A 20000-nucleotide genomic window follows, 5' to 3' on the forward strand; every position below is an offset into this window, starting at 1 on the left:
AAACCAGTCCAGTCCAGTCCAGTCTAGTCTAAATCAGTCCAGTCTGGTCCAGTCCAGTCTAGTCTAAACCAGTCCAGTCTAGTCCAGTCCAGTCTAGTGTAAACCAGTCCAGTCTAGTCCAGTCTAGTCCAGTCTGGTCCAGTCTAGTCTAAATCAGACCAGTCTGGTCCAGTCTAGTCCAGTCCAGTCTTGTCCAGTCCAGTCTAGTCCAGTCTAGTCCAGTCTGGTCCAGTCTACTCTACTCTAGTCCAGTTTACTCTAGTACAGTCTAATATAGTCCAGTCTACTCCTGTCTAGTCCAGTCTACTCCTGTCTAGCCAGTCTAGTCCAGTCTACTCAAGTCCAGTCTACACTAGTCATTCTAGTCCAGTCTACACCTGTCTAGAATGTCTAGTCCTCCAGTCTACTCCTGTCTAGTCCAGTCTACACCTGTCTAGTCCAGTCTACTCCTGTCTAGAAAGTCTAGTCCAATCAACTTTAGTCTACTATAGTCCAGTCTACTCTAGTCCAGTCTACTATAGTCCAGTCTACTATAGTACAGTCTAAACCAGTCCAGTCCAGTCCAGTCTAGTCTAAATCAGTCCAGTCTAGTCCAGTCCAGTCTAGTCTAAACCAGTCCAGTCTAGTCCAGTCCAGTCTAGTGTAAACCAGTCCAGTCCAGTCTAGTCCAGTCTGGTCCAGTCTAGTCCAGTCTACTCTAGTCCAGTCTACTCTACTCTAGTCCAGTTTACTCTAGTACAGTCTAATATAGTCCAGTCTACTCCTGTCTAGTCCAGTCTACTCCTGTCTAGCCAGTCTAGTCCAGTCTACTCAAGTCCAGTCTACACTAGTCATTCTAGTCCAGTCTACACCTGTCTAGAACGTCTAGTCCTCCAGTCTACTCCTGTCTAGTCCAGTCTACACCTGTCTAGTCCAGTCTACTCCTGTCTAGAAAGTCTAGTCCAATCAACTTTAGCCTACTATAGTCCAGTCTACTCTAGTCCAGTCTACTATAGTCCAGTCTACTATAGTACAGTCTAAACCAGTCCAGTCTTGTCCAGTCTAGCCTAACCCAGTCCAGTCTAGTCTAAACCAGTCCAGTCTAGTCTAAACCAGTCCAGTCTAGTCCAATCAAGTCCAGTCTAAACCACTCCAGTCTAGTCCAATCCAGTCTAGTCTAAACCATTCTAGTGTAGGCTAGTCCAGTCCAGTCTAGTCCAGTCTAATCTAAACCAGTCCAGTCTAGTCCAGTCCAGTCTAGTCTAAATCAGTCCAGTCTAGTCCAGTCCAGTCTAGTCTAAACCAGTCCAGTCTAGTCCAGTCCAGTCTAGTGTAAACCAGTCCAGTCCAGTCTAGTCCAGTCTGGTCCAGTCTAGTCTAAATCAGACCAGTCTGGTCCAGTCTAGTCTAAATCAGACCAGTCTGGTCCAGTCTAGTCCAGTCCAGTCTAGTCCAGTCTAGTCCAGTCTGGTCCAGTCTAGTCCAGTCTACTCTAGTCCAGTCTACTCTACTCTAGTCCAGTCTACTCTAGTACAGTCTAATGTAGTCCAGTCTACTCCTGTCTAGTCCAGTCTACTCCTGTCTAGCCAGTCTAGTCCAGTCTACTCAAGTCCAGTCTACACTAGTCATTCTAGTCCAGTCTACACCTGTCTAGAACATCTAGTCCTCCAGTCTACACCTGTCTAGTCCAGTCTACTCCTGTCTAGAAAGTCTAGTCCAATCAACTTTAGTCTACTATAGTCCAGTCTACTCTAGTCCAGTCTACTATAGTCCAGTCTACTATAGTCCAGTCTACTATAGTCCAGTCTACCAGTCTACTATAGTCTACTATAGTCCAGTCTAAACCAGTCCAGTCTTGTCCAGTCTAGCCTAACCCAGTCCAGTCTACTCCTGTCTCCTGTCTACTCTACTCTAGTCCAGTTTACTCTAGTACAGTCTAATATAGTCCAGTCTATAGTCCAGTCTGGTCCAGTCTAGCCCAGTCCATAATAATATTATTATTATATATATTGCATGAAGCTGGTATTGAAAAATTACATTTATATATGAAACACAAAAAACACAAATGAAAGTGTGTGGTGCATGAATGTGTGTTTGACCCTGTGTGTGTGTGTGTGTGTGTGTGTGTCCCCTGACCTGTTACATGGGGAGAACAGGTAGAGAGCCCAGTCTTCATGATCTCTACACCACTGGGGCTTATAGGGCTCCAGGACCAGCTTCACCCGCAAACACACACTCTGAAACACACACACACACACAGTCAATACACACATAATGTATATCTACACACACTGTCCAGAGGGATACACTGACACACTACACACACACACACACACAGACTCACCTCCTCAGCGTCCTCCTCCTCCTCCTCCTCGTGGTCGCTATAGTAACGTAGGGTCCCGGCGTCAGGGAGGTGAAAGGTCTTCCCGTTACAGTCAGGTGGGCGGAGCATCGGCACGGTCAGATACTCTGATTGGTCCAGGAGGTCGAAAGACTCCTCCCTGCTCCACCCCCAGCTGGGATTGGACCATTCTGACCCCGCCCCATCTGACAGCAGAGAATCCCTCTCACTAGATTGACTCCTCCGCTGCTGTAGGCTGGGACCTCGGCCAATAGAAGACCAGCTGGCGCGCCGGCTGTCCCATGGAGACTGACCAATCACAGCACAGCACAGAGAGACGTTAGGATGTGTGTGTTTGTGTGTGTGTGTTATATTGCATGTTATAGAACAGTGGTAGTCGAACCTCTCCTCTGGGACCTCTGGGACCCACCAGCCGTTCCATGTTATAGAACAGTGGTAGTAGAACCTCTCCTCTGGGACCCACCAGCCGTTCCATGTTATAGAACAGTGGTAGTAGAACCTCTCCTCTGGGACCCACCAGCCGTTCCATGTTATAGAACAGTGGTAGTAGAACCTCTCCTCTGGGGACCCACCAGCCGTTCCATGTTATAGAACAGTGGTAGTCGAATCTCTCCTCTGGGGACCCCCAGCCATTCTATTCCACAGCTAGCACCTGATTCAACTGGTCAACTAATCATTAAAACCTGTTTGAGATAGGGGGCAGCATTTTCACGTTCGGATGAAAAGTTTCCCCAGAGTAAACGTCCTGCTACTCAGGCCCAGAAGCTAATATATTCATATTATTAGTACTATTGGATTGAAAACACTCTGAAGTTTCTAAAACTGTTTGAATGATGTCTGTGAGTATAACAGAACTCATATGGCAGGCGAAAACCTGTGGGAAATCTGAGGTTTGTAGTTTTTCAACTCATTGCCTATCAAATATAGTGTCTATGGGGTCATATTGCACTTCCTAAGGCTTCCACTAGATGTCAACAGTCTTTAGAACCTTGTTTGAGGCTTCTACTGTGAAGTGGGGGCAATGAGAGCTGATTGAGTAAGAGGTCTGGCAGAGTGGCATGAGCTGATCACACACGCACCCGTGAGAGTGACCTGCGTTCCATTGCATTTCTATAGACAAAGTAATTCTCTGGTTGGAACATTATTATTATCTTATATATGATAAGATTTATGTTAAAAACATCCTAAAGATTGATTCTATACATCGTTAGACATGTTTCTACGAACTGTAATATAACTTTTGGACTTTTCGTCTGAACTTTCACCTGCACTTGCCCGCACATCTTGAGTTTGGATTTGTTTACTAAACGCGTAAACAAAAAGGAGGTATTTGGACATAAATAATGGACTTTATCGAACAAAACAAACATTGATTGTGGAACTGGGATTCCTGGGAGTGCATTCTGATGAAGATCATCAAAGGTAAGTGAATATTTATAATGCTATTTCTGACTTCTGTTGACTCCACAACATGGCTGGTATCTGCATGGCTTGTTTTTGTGTCTGAGCGCCGTACTCAGATTATTGCATGGTGTGCTTTCGCTGTAAAGCTTTTTTGAAATCTGACACAGCGGTTGCATTAAGGAGAAGTTTATCTAAAGTTCCATGTATAATAGTTGTTTCTTTTATCAATGTTTATTATGAGTATTTCTGTAAATTGATGTGGCTCTCTGAAAATTCGCCGGATGTTTTCGAGGCACAACATTACTGACCATAAAGCGCCAATATAAACTGAGATTTTTCGGATATAAATATGAACTTTATCGAACAAAACATACATGTATTATGTAACATGAAGTCCTGTGAGTGTCATCTGATGAAGATCATCAAAGATCAGTGATTAATTTTATCTCTATTTCTGCTTTTTGTGACTCCTCTCTTTGGCTGGAAAATGGCTGTATGGAGCGGAACCCATGGCCCTAACAAGTTTGAAGCCATTGCAAAGGTGAATCAGGTGAGTTCAGAGCTACCACATAATTGTGAAACGTCTGGGGCTCCTCGAGGAGAGAACCACTGGTCTAGAGTGTGTGTGTGTGTTTATATGTGTGTTTGCGTGTGTGTATATGTGTTTGTGTGTGTGTATGTGTTAGTGTGTGTGTATGACTCACCGGCGACCTGGGGTCCAGGGTGTTGCTTGTATCCGTAGAGACGGCGCTGCCCCGTCGTGATTGGCTGTCGCAAGTTGTGGGCGTGGCCAAGGTGTGCAGGATGAGTGGCGGGCGTTGCCGTGGGGATGGTGGCGGCGGTTGTTGCCACGGTGACTGTGTGGGTGGGAGGGGCATGGAGGCTCGGGGATTCAGAAGGCCATTAGGAGTCAACATCATCGCCTGGAGCTTCAACTCTGTAGGGGTTAGAGGTCAGATGTCACGGTGTGCTCTAATTATAAGGACTGTGAGAAAAGTTTATAATACACAGGTTAAAGGCACCAAGTCTGGAACCAACAGGACCCTGAACAGCTTCTATCCCCAAGCCATTAGACAGACAGGTTAAAGGCACCAAGTCTGGAACCAACAGGACCCTGAACAGCTTCTACCCCCAAGCCATTAGACAGACAGGTTAAAGGCACCAAGTCTGGAACCAACAGGACCCTGAACAGCTTCTACCCCCAAGCCATTAGACAGACAGGTTAAAGCACCAAGTCTGGAACCAACAGGACCCTGAACAGCTTCTACCCCCAAGCCATTAGACAGACAGGTTAAAGACACCAAGTCTGGAACCAACAGGACCCTGAACAGCTTCTACCCCCAAGCCATTAGACAGACAGGTTAAAGACACCAAGTCTGGAACCAACAGGACCCTGAACAGCTTCTACCCCCAAGCCATTAGACAGACAGGTTAAAGACACCAAGTCTGGAACCAACAAGACCCTGAACAGCTTCTACCCCCAAGCCATTAGACAGACAGGTTAAAGACACCAAGTCTGAAACCAACAAGACCCTGAACAGCTTCTACCCCCAAGCCATAAGACTGATCAATAGTTCCCTTGTTCGACTCAACAGTTCCCTTGTTCAACTCAACAGTTCCCTTGTTCGACTCAACAGTTCCCTTGTTCGACTCAACAGTTCCCTTGTTCGACTCAACAGTTCCCTTTTTCGACTCAACAGTTCCCTTGTTCGACTCAACAGTTCCCTTGTTCGACTCAACAGTTCCCTTGTTCGACTCAACAGTTCCCTTGTTCGACTCAACAGTTCCCTTGTTCGACTCAACAGTTCCCTTGTTCGACTCAACAGTTCCCTTGTTCGACTCAACAGTTCCCTTGTTCGACTCAACAGTTCCCCTGTTCGACTAAACAGTTCCCCTGTTCAACTAAACAGTTCCCCTGTTCGACTAAACAGTTCCCCTGTTCGACTAAACAGTTCCCCTGTTCGACTAAACAGTTCCCCTGTTCGACTAAACTGTAGACACGTTATCAAGTACCGTAAATCCCCTCTACAGTATCAACGTGAAGCTTGTCACACAGCACTAGACTGAACTTCACTTGCGTCCTCCTTGTGGTATTGAGAGATAAACATGTCAATGATGTCACTGATGACATCAGTACAGGAAGATAGGTCCTACGTGACAGAGCGGTCATGATGTCACCGATGACACGTACAGGAAGATAGGTCCTACGTGATAGAGTGCTTGCTTGGTTATCCAACTGATCTAGTCCTTTCTGTCATCCTGTGAACCCTGTTCATTCATTTAAAATAAATCCTGCAGTGTTGCTACTACGTGAGATTAATTCCATTAAATGGGAAATGTCAAATATGTAATTCCAATTCAATTCCAAATCAAGAAGTCCAAATAGTCTAATTCCAATCAATTCCACTCCACTTCCATAAGTGAATTCAAGATTTGAATTGGAATTTCAAACTGAATTGGAATTGACCCATTTTCCTGGTGCGAGTGTGTGTGTGTGTATTTGTGTCTGTGTGTGTGTGTCTGTGTGTGTGTGTGTGTATACCTGCTGAATACAGCTCCTTCATCTTCTCCTCCTCTTCTAAGGTCGACAGTTTCTCATCGTCGGACTCTGACCTGTTAGCATCACCCTGATGAAGATATCATCATCATCATCATCATCACCACCATCATCATTACCAACACCATCATCACCATGACCTGTTAGCATCACCCTGATGAAGATACCATCATCATCACAACCACCATCATCTTGTCATGTGCCTTTTACTGAGGAATGGCTTCCGTCTGGCCACTCTACCATAAAGGCCTGATTGTTGGAGTGCAGCAGAGATGGTTGTCCTTCTGGAAGGTTCTCCCAGCTCCACAGAGAAACTCTGGAGCTCTGTCAGAGTGACCATTGGGTTCTTGGTCACCTCCCTGACAGATCTGACAGAGCTCTCAGAGCTCTACGGACAATTCCTTCGACCTCACGGCTTGGTTTTTGCTGTGACATGCACCGCCAACTGTTAGACCTTATATAGACATGGGTGTGCCTTTCCAAATCATGTCCAATCAGTTGAATTTACCACAGGTAGACTCCAATCAAGTTGTAGAAACATCTCAAGGATGATCAATGGAAACAGGATGTACCTGAGTTCAATTTCGAGTCTCATAGCAAAGGGTCTGAATACTTATGTAAATACGTTTTTTTACAGAGAGAGCCAGAGAGAGAGAGAGAGAGAGAGCCAGAGAGAGAGAGAGCCAGAGATAGAGAGAGAGAGAGAGATAGATAGATAGATAGATAGATAGATAGATAGAGAGAGAGAGAGAGAGATAGATAGATAGATAGATAGATAGATAGATAGATAGATAGATAGATAGATAGATAGATAGATAGATAGATAGATAGATAGATAGATAGATAGATAGATAGATAGATAGATAGATAGATAGATAGATAGATAGATAGATAGATAGATAGATAGATAGATAGATAGATAGATAGATAGATAGATAGATAGATAGTGTGTGTGTGTGTGCCTCTGTGTGTGTGTAATAGATCAGGTCCCAGAGGTGTAGCTGTGTGTCTGTGATGTTCAGATGAAAACAACAACAGCTGGTCAACCAGTATCAAACAAGCTCCTGGGCCAGCGGGACTGTGTGTGTGTGTGTGTGTGTGTGTGTGTGTGTGTGTGTGTGTGTGTGTGTGAGAGTGAGAGATGGATGAAGTGGGGGTGGAGAGAGAGATGGATGGATGAAGTATCAAACAAGGAGCCAGGGGGGTGGAGGGAGAGATGGGTGGATGAAGGGGAGTGAGAGAGAGAGATGGAGAGATGGATGGATGAGAGAGGGGTGGAGGGAGAGATGGGTGGATGAAGGGGGAGAGAGATGGATGGGATGAAGAGGGGGTGGAGAGAGAGATGGATGGATGAAGGGGGGAGAGAGATGGATGGATGAAGGGGGTGGAGAGAGATGGATGGATGATGAAGGGGGTGGAGAGAGAGATGGATGGATGAAGGGGGTGGAGAGAGAGATGGATGGATGAAGGGGGTGGAGAGAGATGGATGGATGAAGGGGGGTGGAGAGAGATGGATGGATGAAGGGGGTGGAGAGAGATGGATGGATGAAGGGGGGTGGAGAGAGAGATGGATGGATGAAGGGAGGGGTGGAGAGAGAGATGGATGGATGAAGGGAGGGGTGGAGAGAGATGGATGGATGAATAGGGGGTGGAGAGAGATGGATGGATGAAGGGGTGTGGAGAGAGAGATGGATGGATGAAGGGGGTGGAGAGAGAGTTGGATGGATGAAGGGAGGGGTGGAGAGAGAGATGGATGGATGGAGGGAGGGGTGTGAGAGAGAGATGGATGGATGGATGAAAGGGGGTGGAGAGAGAGATGGATGGATGAAGGGGGTGGAGAGAGATGGATGGATGAAGGGGGGTGGAGAGAGATGGATGGATGAAGGGGGGTGGAGAGAGAGATGGATGGATGAAGGGGGTGGAGAGAGAGATGGATGGATGAAGGGGGTGGAGAGAGATGGATGGATGAAGGGGGTGGAGAGAGATGGATGGATGAAGGGGGTGGAGAGAGATGGATGGATGAAGGGGGTGGAGAGAGAGATGGATGGATGAAGGGGGGGTGGAGAGAGAGATGGATGGATGAAGGGAGGGGTGGAGAGAGATGGATGGATGAAGGGGGGGGAGGAGAGAGATGGATGGATGAAGGGGGGGGGAGAGAGATGGATGGATGAAGGGGGTGGAGAGAGATGGATGGATGAAGGGGGGGTGGAGAGAGAGTTGGATGGATGAAGGGAGGGGTGGAGAGAGAGATGGATGGATGGAGGGAGGGGTGGAGAGAGAGATGGATGGATGGAGGGATGGGTGGAGAGAGAGATGGATGGATGAAGGGAGGGGTGGAGAGAGAGATGGATGGATGGAGGGAGGGGTGGAGAGAGAGATGGATGGATGGAGGGAGGGGTGGAGAGAGAGATGGATGGATGGAGGGAGGGGTGGAGAGAGAGATGGATGGATGGAGGGACTCTACAAATAATGTCCAACCAGATACCCTGGCCTGTAAAACCCCATAGAATCCTGTAGAAACTAGTTGAACCCAGTAGAACACTTACCTCCGCCTGAAAGCCCTCCACCAAGATGGCCACCAGCAGGTTGAAGAGGACGTAGTTCCCAAAGGTCATCAGAGCCACAAAGTAGAGAGCAGCGAGAGGAGAGGTGGAGGCCATACCGTTATACAGGACCAGATTCCAGTCCTCCTGAGTCAGGATCTATAGACAGAGAGAGGAGAGAGAGGAGAGAGAGGGATGAGAGAGGAGAGGTGGAGGCCATGCAGTTATACAGGACCAGATTCCAGTCCTCCTGAGTCAGAATCTATAGACAGAGAGAGAGGAGTGAGAGGAGAGAGAGAGAGAGAGAGAGAGAGAGAGAGAGAGAGAGAGAGTGGAGGGATGAGAGAGGGAGAGAGAGGGATGAGAGAGGAGAGAGAGGGATAGAGAGAGAGAGAGAGAGGGATGAGAGAGAGAGAGAGAGAGGGATGAGAGAGGAGAGAGGGATGAGAGGGATGAGAGAGAGAGAGAGGGAGAGAGAGATGAGAGGAGAGAGAGAGAGCCAGAGAGAGAGCCAGGAAGCCAGTGGGTTTGAGAGAGTGAGTGAGTGGGATGAGAGAGGAGAGAGGGATGAGAGAGAGAGAGAGGAGAGAGAGAGAGTGAGAGAGTGAGTGTGTGTGAGAGAGAGGAGAGACAGAGTGAGAGAGAGAGGAGATGAGAGAGGAGAGAGAGGGAGAGAGAGAGAGAGAGATGACCTGGAGAGAGAGGGATGAGAGAGGAGAGAGGAGAGGTGGAGGCCATGCAGTTATACAGGACCAGATTCCAGTCCTCCTGAGTCAGGATCTATAGACAGAGAGAGGAAAACAAAAAAAACAAATCCAATTTTGAAAAACTCCCATATCTACTGGGTGAAATTCCACAGTGTGCCATCACAGCAGCAAGATTTGTGACCTGTTGCCAGAGAAAAGGGCAACCAGTGAAGAACAAACACCATTGTAAATACAACCCATATTTATGCTTATTTATTTTATCTTGTGTCCTTTAGCCATTTGTACATTGTTAGAACACTGTATATATATATAATATGACATTTGTAATGTCTTTACTGTTTTGAAACGTCTGTATGTGTAATGTTTACTGTTAATTTTTGTTGTTTTTCACTTTATATATTCACTTTGTATGTTGTCTACCTCACTTGCTTTGGCAATGTTAACACATGTTTCCCATGCCAATAAAGCCCTTGAATTGAATTGAATTGAATTGAGAGAGTAGGAGAGAGAGAGTAGGAGAGAGAGGAGAGAGAGGGATGAGAGAGGAGAGAGGAGAGAGAGGAGAGAGAGGGATGAGAGAGGAGAGAGAGAGGGAGGAGAGAGGAGAGGTGGAGGCCATGCAGTTATACAGGACCAGATTCCAGTCCTCCTGAGTCAGAATCTATAGACAGAGAGAGGAGAGAGAGAGGAGAGAGAGAGGTGAGAGAGAGAATGAGAGAGATGAAACAGAGGAGAGAGGGATGAGAGGGATGATAGAGAGGAGAGAGGGTATCGGCCTAATTATGCTCTACTGGCCAGTCAGCCAGCCAGCCAGCCAGTCAGCCAGTCAGCCAGCAAGCCAGTCAGCCAGTCAGCCAGCCAGTCAGCCAGTCAGCCAGCCAGTCAGCCAGCCAGCCAGTCAGCCAGCCAGTCAGCCAGCCAGCCAGTCAGCCAGTCAGCCAGCCAGCCAGCCAGCCAGTCAGCCAGCCAGTCAGCCAGCCAGCCAGTGTGTGTTTGTGTGTGTGTGTGTGTGTGTGTGTGTACCTGGAACACAGTGACGATAGCCCAGAGCAGCGAGTCAGTCAGCCAGTCAGCCAGTGTGTGTGTGTGTGTGTGTGTGTGTGTGTGTGTGTACCTGGAACACAGTGACGATAGCCCAGAGCAGCGAGTCAAAGTTCTTCCTGTCAGGTAGCGTGTCTCCACTGTCCAGCTTCAGACCAAACTTACAGCCAAACAGATGCATGCCTAGGATACTGCAACACACACATTACACACACACATACACACACACAGAGACACAGACACAGAGACACAGACACACACATTATACACTCAGTAACTTCAAAAAGAAAAAACCTGACTATGATGTCATCTATTACCTGACAATAATGTAATCTATTACCTGACTATGATGTCATCTATTACCTGACTATGATGTCATCTATTACCTGACTATGATGTCATCTATTACCTGACTATGATATCATCTAATACCTGACTATGATGTCATCTAATACCTGACTATGATGTCATCTAATACCTGACTATGATGTCATCTATTACCTGACTATGATGTCATCTATTACCTGACTATGATGTCATCTATTACCTGACTATGATGTCATCTATTACCTGACTATGATGTCATCTATTACCTGACTATGATGTCATCTATTACCTGACTATGATGTCATCTATTACCTGACAATAATGTAATCTATTACCTGACTATGATGTCATCTATTACCTGACTATGATGTCATCTATTACCTGACTATGATGTCATCTATTACCTGACAATAATGTCATCTATTACCTGACTATGATGTCATCTATTACCTGACTATGATGTCATCTATTACCTGACTATGATGTCATCTATTACCTGACTATGATGTCATCTATTACCTGACTATGATGTCATCTATTACCTGACTATGATGTCATCTATTACCTGACTATGATGTCATCTAATACCTGACAATAATGTCATCTATTACCTGACTATGATGTCATCTATTACCTGACTATGATGTCATCTATTACCTGACAATAATGTCATCTATTACCTGACTATGATGTCATCTATTACCTGACAATAATGTCATCTATTACCTGACTATGATGTCATCTATTACCTGACAATAATGTAATCTATTACCTGACTATGATGTCATCTATTACCTGACTATGATGTAATCTATTACCTGACTATGATGTCATCTTTTACCTGACAATAATGTAATCTATTACCTGACTATGATGTCATCTAATACCGGACTATGATGTCATCTATTACCTGACTATGATGTCATCTATTACCTGACAATAATGTAATCTATTACCTGACTATGATGTCATCTATTACCTGACTATGATGTCATCTAATACCTGACTATGATGTCATCTAATACCTGACTATGATGTCATCTATTACCTGACTATGATGTCATCTAATACCTGACTATGATGTCATCTAATGCCATCTAATGTCATCTAAGACCTGACAACATACCTGACATTGAAGATGATGTCATCTAAGACCTGACAACAAACCTGACTATGAAAGATGTCATCTAAGACCTGACAACAAACCTGACTATGAAGATGATGTCATCTAAGACTTGAGAACAAACCTGACCATGAAGATGATGTCATCTAAGACTTGAGAACATAGCTGACTATGAAGATGATGTCAGACGGTCTCTACATACCTGAATATGAAGATGAAGAGCATGAGCAGCATGCAGAAGGTGGCTACGTTGTCCATAGTCTTCATCAGAACCACCAGCTGTCTGCGCAGGGCGGGCAGGAACCTGACCAGCTTTAGGACCCGCAGCAGACGGAACGTACGCAGGACTGACAGACCGCCGTCCGCCTGCCCAATGATCTCCCATACACTGAGAGAAACACATAAAACGTTATAGCTAGCTTAGCATTTAGCAACAAGTTATAGATAGCTTAGCATCGAGCAACAAGTTATAGATAGCTTAGCATTGAGCAGCAAGTTATAGATAGCTTAGCATCGAGCAACAAGTTATAGATAGCTTAGCATTGAGCAAGTTATTGATAGCTTCCCTATGGAAAAATTATATATTGGAATATATTTCAAGAAAATATAAAGATATTTAAATATAAAGGGAAAATGTATTTATCAAATATATAGATATATTTTATTTATGTACATATACTTGTAAAACATTCATGTAAAATACACAAATCACCACTCACAGCCTTCTCTACCCGATGATAATGTCGAGTCTCTGTTGACCTCTGACCCCTTAGCATGAGGTTTCTAAAGTGGTGTTTTGCAAATGTTGGATCACTGTTGTAGTTGAAAATACACACTGCAGCTATTGACATATAGCCTTTTGACATTTAGCCTATTGACATATAAATTAGCTAGCTTTTGTGAAGGTTGGAGGTCTCTGATAGAACTGGCTAGCTAGCTAAAAATTAGTTAGCCAGATTATTAATAGCAAAACATAATAATAATAATACCCTCAGCTAGACAGACCCCAGGCAATGGAGCCTCAGCCGATCAGACCCCAAGACAATGGAGCCTCAGCCAATCAGACCCCAAGACAATGGAGCCTCAGCTGGACAGACCCCAAGACAATGGAGCGTCAGCCAATCAGACCCCAAGACAATGGAGCCTCTGCCGATCAGACCCCAGGCAATGGAGCCTCAGCCAATCAGACCCCAAGACAATGGAGCCTCAGCTGGACAGATCCCAGACAATGGAGCCTCAGCCGATCAGACCCCAAGACAATGGAGCCTCAGCTGGACAGACCCCAAGACAATGGAGCCTCAGCCAATCAGACCCCAAGACAATGGAGCGTCAGCCAATCAGACCCCAAGACAATGGAGCCTCAGCTGGACAGATCCCAGACAATGGAGCCTCAGCTGGACAGACCCCAGGCAATGGAGCCATCCACCTGACAGGTGTGGAATATCAAGAAAATTATTAAATGGCATGATCATTACACAGGTGCACCTTGTGCTGGGGGCAATAAAAGGCAAAAAAAAATATGTTTTGTCACACAACACAATGCCACACGTCTCAAGTTTTGAAGGAGAGTGCAATTGGCATGCTGCTGACTGCAGGAATGTCCACCAGAGCTGTTGCCAGGGAATTTCATTTTCATCTTCTCTACCATTAGTTGCCTCCAACGTCATTTTAGAAAATTTGTCAGAACGTCCACAGACCACGTGTGACCACGCCAGCCCCAGGACCTGTTGCTTCTTCACCTGCGGGATCGTTTGAGACCCGCCACCCAGAACAGCTGATGGAACTGTGAGTTTGACACGAGCAAAAAGTTTTCTGCAGAAATGGTCAGAAACCATCTGTGTGCTCGTCATCCTCACCAGAGTCTTGACCTGACTGCAGTTCAGAGTTGTAACTGACTTCAGTGGGCCAATGCTCACCTTAGGTTGGCCCCTGGAGAAATGTGTTCTTCACGGATTAATCCCGGTTTCAACTGTACTGGGCAGATGGCAGACAGTTCTTCCATGGCATACCATGGAAGAACTGTCTGAGTATGGCGTCGTTTGGCCAAGAGGTTTGCTGATGTCAACGTTATGAACACAGTGCCCCATGGTTGTCGGTGGTGGCTACGGTATGGGCAGGCCTAAGCTGTGGACAACGAACACAATTACATTTTATCAATATTCAATTTGAATGCACAGATATACCGTGACGAGATCCTAAAGTTTGTTGTTTGATTGTCGTGCCATTCATCCGCCGCCATCACAACCTGTTTCAGCATGATAATGCACAGCCCCATGTCGCAAGGATCTGTACACAATTCCTGCAAGCTGAAAATGTCCCAGTTCTTTCACGGCCTGCATACTCATCAGACATGTCACCCGGTGCCTTGACCGAACCATGAAAAACAGCCCCAGACCATTATTCATCCTCCACCAAACTTTACAGTTGGCACTATGCATTGGGGCAGGTAGCGTTCCCCTGGTATCTGCCAAACCCAGATTTGTCCGTCAGACTGCCAGATTGTGAAGAGTGATCAGAGAATACATTTCCACTGCTTCAGAGTCCAATGGTGGCGAGCTTTACACCACTCCAGTCTACGCTTGGCATTGTGAATGGTGATCTTTAGGCTGATTGGCCATGGAAACCCATTTTATGAAGCTCCCGACGAACAGTTCTTGTGCTGCCGTCACTTCCAGGGTGTTGCAACCGAGGACAGATGATCTTTACGCGTTACACGCTTCAGCACTCTGTGGTCCTGTTCGAGGCTAAGTCGTTGTTGCCCCGAGTCATTTCCACTTCACATTAACAGCACTTACAATTGACCAACTGTACCGCAGCAGTATCCACATACAGTGGGTCCTGCTTTAAAAGTCTTACTACTGCAGAATTCTCTCTCTATATATATATATCGGATCAGTGTGAAACGGACCAGTCTCCATGCTCGTCTCAGAGCAGCGTGAAACGGACCAGTCTCCATGCTCGTCTCAGAGCAGCGTGAAACGGACCAGTCTCCATGCTCGTCTCGGATCAGTGTGAAACGGACCAGTCTCCATGCTCGTCTCAGAGCAGCGTGAAACGGACCAGTCTCCATGCTCGTCTCAGAGCAGCGTGAAATGGACCAGTCTCCATGCTCGTCTCAGAGCAGCGTGAAACGGACCAGTCTCCATGCTCGTCTCAGAGCAGCGTGAAATGGACCAGTCTCCATGCTCGTCTCAGAGCAGCGTGAAACGGACCAGTCTCCATGCTCAGTGTGTAACGGGGCTAAACAAGTTGTAGGCTTTTGATTCAAATCCTATTGCTTCTAACTTCAATATGCTCTTCAAATAAATAACAGCTCATCACTCAACACCAGTGAGACTCATGTCACCTACAGTATATAGAAAACAGTATAACAAAAAATATGACGTGAATCTCCGCCAATAATTGCATATAGAGGATGGGAGGATATCTCTGTAATTCGGTGATATTTATTCCCATAGTATAACTCATGACTAAATAAACATTGAGGGAGGCAGAGGAAAAGAGACACAGACAAATACAGAGATAAGGCCTCTTTTGTTCGCCAGTTTTATTGCTTCTTTAATCAGCACAACAGTTTTCAGCTGTGCTAACATAATTGCAAAAAGGTTTTCTAATGATTAACTAACCTTTTAAAATGATAAACTTGGATTACCTAAAACAACGTCCCATTGGAACACTGGAGTGATGGTTGCTGATAATGGGCCTCTGTACGCCTATGTAGATATTCCATTAAAATCAGCTGTTTCAGCTACAATAGTAATTTACAACATTAACAATGTCTACACTGTATTTCTGATCAATGTGATGCTATTTTAATTGACAAAAAACTGCTTTTCTTTCAAAAACAAGGACATTTCTAAGTGACCCCAAACTTTTGAACTGTAGTGTAAATCAATATATAATTATTCTGTACGGGTTAGCATCGAGCAGCAAGTTATAGCTAGCTTAGCAATAAAGCAGAAAGTTATAGCTAGCTTAGCAATAAAGCAGAAAGTTATAGCTAGCTTAGCAATAAAGCAGAAAGTTATAGCTAGCTTAGCAATAAAGCAGAGAGTTATAGCTAGCTTAGCAATAAAGCAGAAAGTTATAGCTAGCTTAGAATCAGGCAGAAAGTTATGGCTAGCTTAGCATCGAGCAGCAAGTTATAGCTAGCTTAGAATCAAGCAGAAAGTTACAGCTAGTTTATCATCAAGCAGCAAGTTATAGCATTATAACATTAACTCTTGGAAAAGGTTTGGTGCATGATACATTAAAATATTTCATGGAAACACAGACACACACCTGATGATGACGATGACGCTGTCAAAGCCGTTGTACGGGTTCTTGATATAGCCGAAGAGTCCGAAGGCCAGCAGCTTCAGCAGCATCTCCAGACTGAAGAGACTGGTGAACACTAGATTACTGATCTCTAGGATGTCAGTCAGCTCCTGGGGCTAGGGGGGAGGGAGAGAGAAGAGACTGGTGAACACTAGATTACTGATCTCTAGGATGTCAGAGAGGAAGGAAGTAGGAAGTAGTACTGTAGTGCGGCCAGCAGGGGACAGTAGGGTACAGTATGCTGTGTCTGGGTTATAGTAGTACTGTAGTGTGGCCAGTAGGGGACAGTATACTGTGTCTGGGTTATAGTAGTACTGTAGTGTGGCCAGTAGGGGCCAGTATGCTGTGTCTGGGTTATAGTAGTACTGTAGTGTGGCCAGTAGGGGGCAGTATGCTGTGTCTGGGTTATAGTAGTACTGTAGTGTGGCCGGTAGGGGACAGTATGCTGTGTCTGGGTTATAGTAGTACTATAGTGGGGCCAGTAGGGGACAGTATACTGTGTCTGGGTTATAGTAGTACTGTAGTGTGGCCAGTAGGGGACAGTATGCTGTGTCTGGGTTATAGTAGTACTGTAGTGGACAGTAGGGGACAGTATGCTGTGTCTGGGTTATAGTAGTACTGTAGTGTGGCCAGTAGGGGCCAGTAGGGGACAGTATGCTGTGTCTGGGTTATAGTAGTACTGTAGTGTGGCCAATAGGGGGCAGTATACTGTGTCTGGGTTATAGTAGTACTATAGTGGGGACAGTAGAGGACAGTAGGGGCCAGTAGGGGACAGTATGCTGTGTCTGGGTTATAGTAGTACTGTAGTGTGGACAGTAGGGGCCAGTAGGGGACAGTATGCTGTGTCTGGGTTATAGTCGTACTGTAGTGGGGACAGTAGAGGACAGTATGCTGTGTCTGGGTTATAGTAGTACTGAAGTGTGGCCAGTAGAGGACAGTATGCTGTGTCTGGGTTATAGTAGTACTGTAGTGTGGACAGTAGGTGCCAGTATTCTGTGTCTGGATTAGTGTAGTACTGTAGTGTGGACAGTAGAGGACAGTAGGGACCAGTAGGGGACAGTATGCTGTGTCTGGGTTATAGTAGTACTGTAGTGTGGACAGTAGGGGACAGTAGAGGACAGTAGAGGACAGTATACTGTGTGGGTTATAGTAGTACTGTAGTGTGGACAGTAGGGGGCAGTATACTGTGTCTGGGTTATAGTAGTACTGTAGTGTGGCCAGTAGAGGACAGTAGGGGACAGTAGGGGACAGTATGCTGTGTCTGGGTTATAGTAGTACTGTAGTGTGGCCAGTAGGGGGCAGTAGGGGACAGTACTGTGTCTGGGTTATAGTAGTACTGTAGTGTGGGCAGTAGGGGGCAGTATGCTATGTCTGGGTTATAGTAGTACTGTAGTGGGGCCAGTAGGGGACAGTATGCTGTGTCTGGGTTATAGTAGTACTGTAGTGTGGACAGTAGGGGACAGTATGCTGTGTCTGGGTTATAGTAGTACTGTAGTGGGGCCAGTAGGGGACAGTATGCTGTGTCTGGGTTATAGTAGTACTGTAGTGTGGACAGTAGGGGACAGTAGGGAACAGTAGGGGACAGTATACAGTGTTCCGTGTAGTGTGATGAGGATTTGGTTTCTAGACTAAATGTAATTCTACAGTCTATTGAGTCAGTTGGTGACGAGTATTTGGGTTCTAGACTAGTTGTAATTCTGTAGGGTCGGTGGGGAAGGGGATTTGGGTTCTAGACTAGTTGTATATCTATAGGAACAGGTGGTGATGAGGATTGGGGTTCTAGACTAGTTGTAATTCTACAGTCTATAGGGTCAGTTGGTGATGAGGATTTGGGTTCTAGACTAGTTGAAATTCTATAGGGTCAGTTGGTGATGAGGATTTGGGTTCTAGACTAGTTGTAATTCTATTGGGTCAGTTGTTGATGAGGATTTGGGTTCTAGACTAGTTGTAATTCTATCGTCAGTAGGAACAGGTGGTGATGAGGATTTGGGTTCTAGACTAGTTGTAATTCTATCGTCAGTAGGGTCAGTTGGTGATGAGGGTTTGGGTTCTAGACTAGTTGTAATTCTATCGTCAGTAGGGTCAGTTGGTGATGAAGATTTGGGTTCTAGACTAGTTGTAATTCTATCGTCAGTAGGGTCAGTTGGTGATGAGGATTTGGGTTCTAGACTAGTTGTAATTCTATCGTCAGTAGGGTCAGTGGGTGATGAGGATTTGGGTTCTAGACTAGTTGTAATTCTATCGTCAGTAGGGTCAGTGGGTGATGAGGATTTGGGTTCTAGACTAGTTGTAATTCTATCGTCAGTAGGGTCAGTGGGTGATGAGGATTTGGGTTCTAGACTAGTTGTAATTCTATCGTCAGTAGGGTCAGTGGGTGATGAGGATTTGGGTTCTAGACTAGTTGTAATTCTATCGTCAGTAGGGTCAGTGGGTGATGAGGATTTGGGTTCTAGACTAGTTGTAATTCTATCGTCAGTAGGGTCAGTGGGTGATGAGGATTTGGGTTCTAGACTAGTTGTAATTCTATCGTCAGTAGGGTCAGTTGGTGATGAGGATTTGGGTTCTAGACTAGTTGTAATTCTATCGTCAGTAGGGTCAGTTGGTGATGAGGATTTGGGTTCTAGACTAGTTGGTCAGTAGGGTTGGTGATGAGGATTTGGGTTCTAGACTAGTTGTAATTCTATCGTCAGTAGGGTCAGTGGGTGATGAGGATTTGGGTTCTAGACTAGTTGTAATTCTATGGTCAGTAGGGTCAGTGGGTGATGAGGATTTGGGTTCTAGACTAGTTGTAATTCTATGGTCAGTAGGGTCAGTGGGTGATGAGGATTTGGGTTCTAGACTAGTTGTAATTCTATCGTCAGTAGGGTCAGTAGGTGATGAGGATTTGGGTTCTAGACTAGTTGTAATTCTATCGTCAGTAGGGTCAGTAGGTGATGAGGATTTGGGTTCTAGACTAGTTGTAATTCTAGTCAGTAGGGTCAGTAGGGGATGAGGATTTGGGTTCTAGACTAGTTGTAATTCTATCGTCAGTAGGGTCAGTAGGTGATGAGGATTTGGGTTCTAGACTAGTTGTAATTCTATCGTCAGTAGGGTCAGTAGGTGATGAGGTAATTTGGTCAGTAGGGTCAGTAGGTGATAGACTAGTTGTAATTCTATGGTCAGTAGGGTCAGCTGGTGATGAGGATTTGGGTTCTAGACTAGTTGTAATTCTATCGTCAGTAGGGTCAGTAGGTGATGAGGATTTGGGTTCTAGACTAGTTGTAATTCTATGGTCAGTAGGGTCAGTAGGTGATGAGGATTTGGGTTCTAGACTAGTTGTAATTCTATGGTCAGTAGGGTCAGTAGGTGATGAGGATTTGGGTTCTAGACTAGTTGTAATTCTATGGTCAGTAGGGTCAGTAGGTGATGAGGATTTGGGTTCTAGACTAGTTGTAATTCTATCGTCAGTAGGGTCAGTAGGTGATGAGGATTTGGGTTCTAGACTAGTTGTAATTCTATCGTCAGTAGGGTCAGTTGGTGATGAGGATTTGGGTTCTAGACTAGTTGTAATTCTATCGTCAGTAGGGTCAGTTGGTGATGAGGATTTGGGTTCTAGACTAGTTGTAATTCTATCGTCAGTAGGGTCAGTTGGTGATGAGGA

At 45.5% G+C, this 20000-nt stretch overlaps 1 protein-coding gene across 1 annotated transcript in view; it reads right to left on the reverse strand.

Annotated features, from left to right (window-relative positions):
- The window catches only part of LOC112240906 (voltage-dependent T-type calcium channel subunit alpha-1H), a 131918-nt gene that overhangs the window by 37965 nt on the left and 73953 nt on the right, over window positions 1-20000 (reverse strand). The window contains exons 13-20 of the mRNA XM_042316218.1: window positions 16325-16476; window positions 12246-12431; window positions 10667-10784; window positions 8849-9004; window positions 6288-6372; window positions 4450-4682; window positions 2324-2629; window positions 2116-2216 (exon numbers count right to left, since the gene is read on the reverse strand). Of these exons, the coding sequence (XP_042172152.1) occupies window positions 2116-2216; window positions 2324-2629; window positions 4450-4682; window positions 6288-6372; window positions 8849-9004; window positions 10667-10784; window positions 12246-12431; window positions 16325-16476 (1337 nt within the window). The remainder of the gene's footprint in view (window positions 1-2115; window positions 2217-2323; window positions 2630-4449; window positions 4683-6287; window positions 6373-8848; window positions 9005-10666; window positions 10785-12245; window positions 12432-16324; window positions 16477-20000) is intronic.

The sequence above is a fragment of the Oncorhynchus tshawytscha genome, unplaced genomic scaffold (assembly GCF_018296145.1).
Source record: "Oncorhynchus tshawytscha isolate Ot180627B unplaced genomic scaffold, Otsh_v2.0 Un_contig_7217_pilon_pilon, whole genome shotgun sequence".
Taxonomy (NCBI): Eukaryota; Metazoa; Chordata; class Actinopteri; order Salmoniformes; family Salmonidae; genus Oncorhynchus; species Oncorhynchus tshawytscha.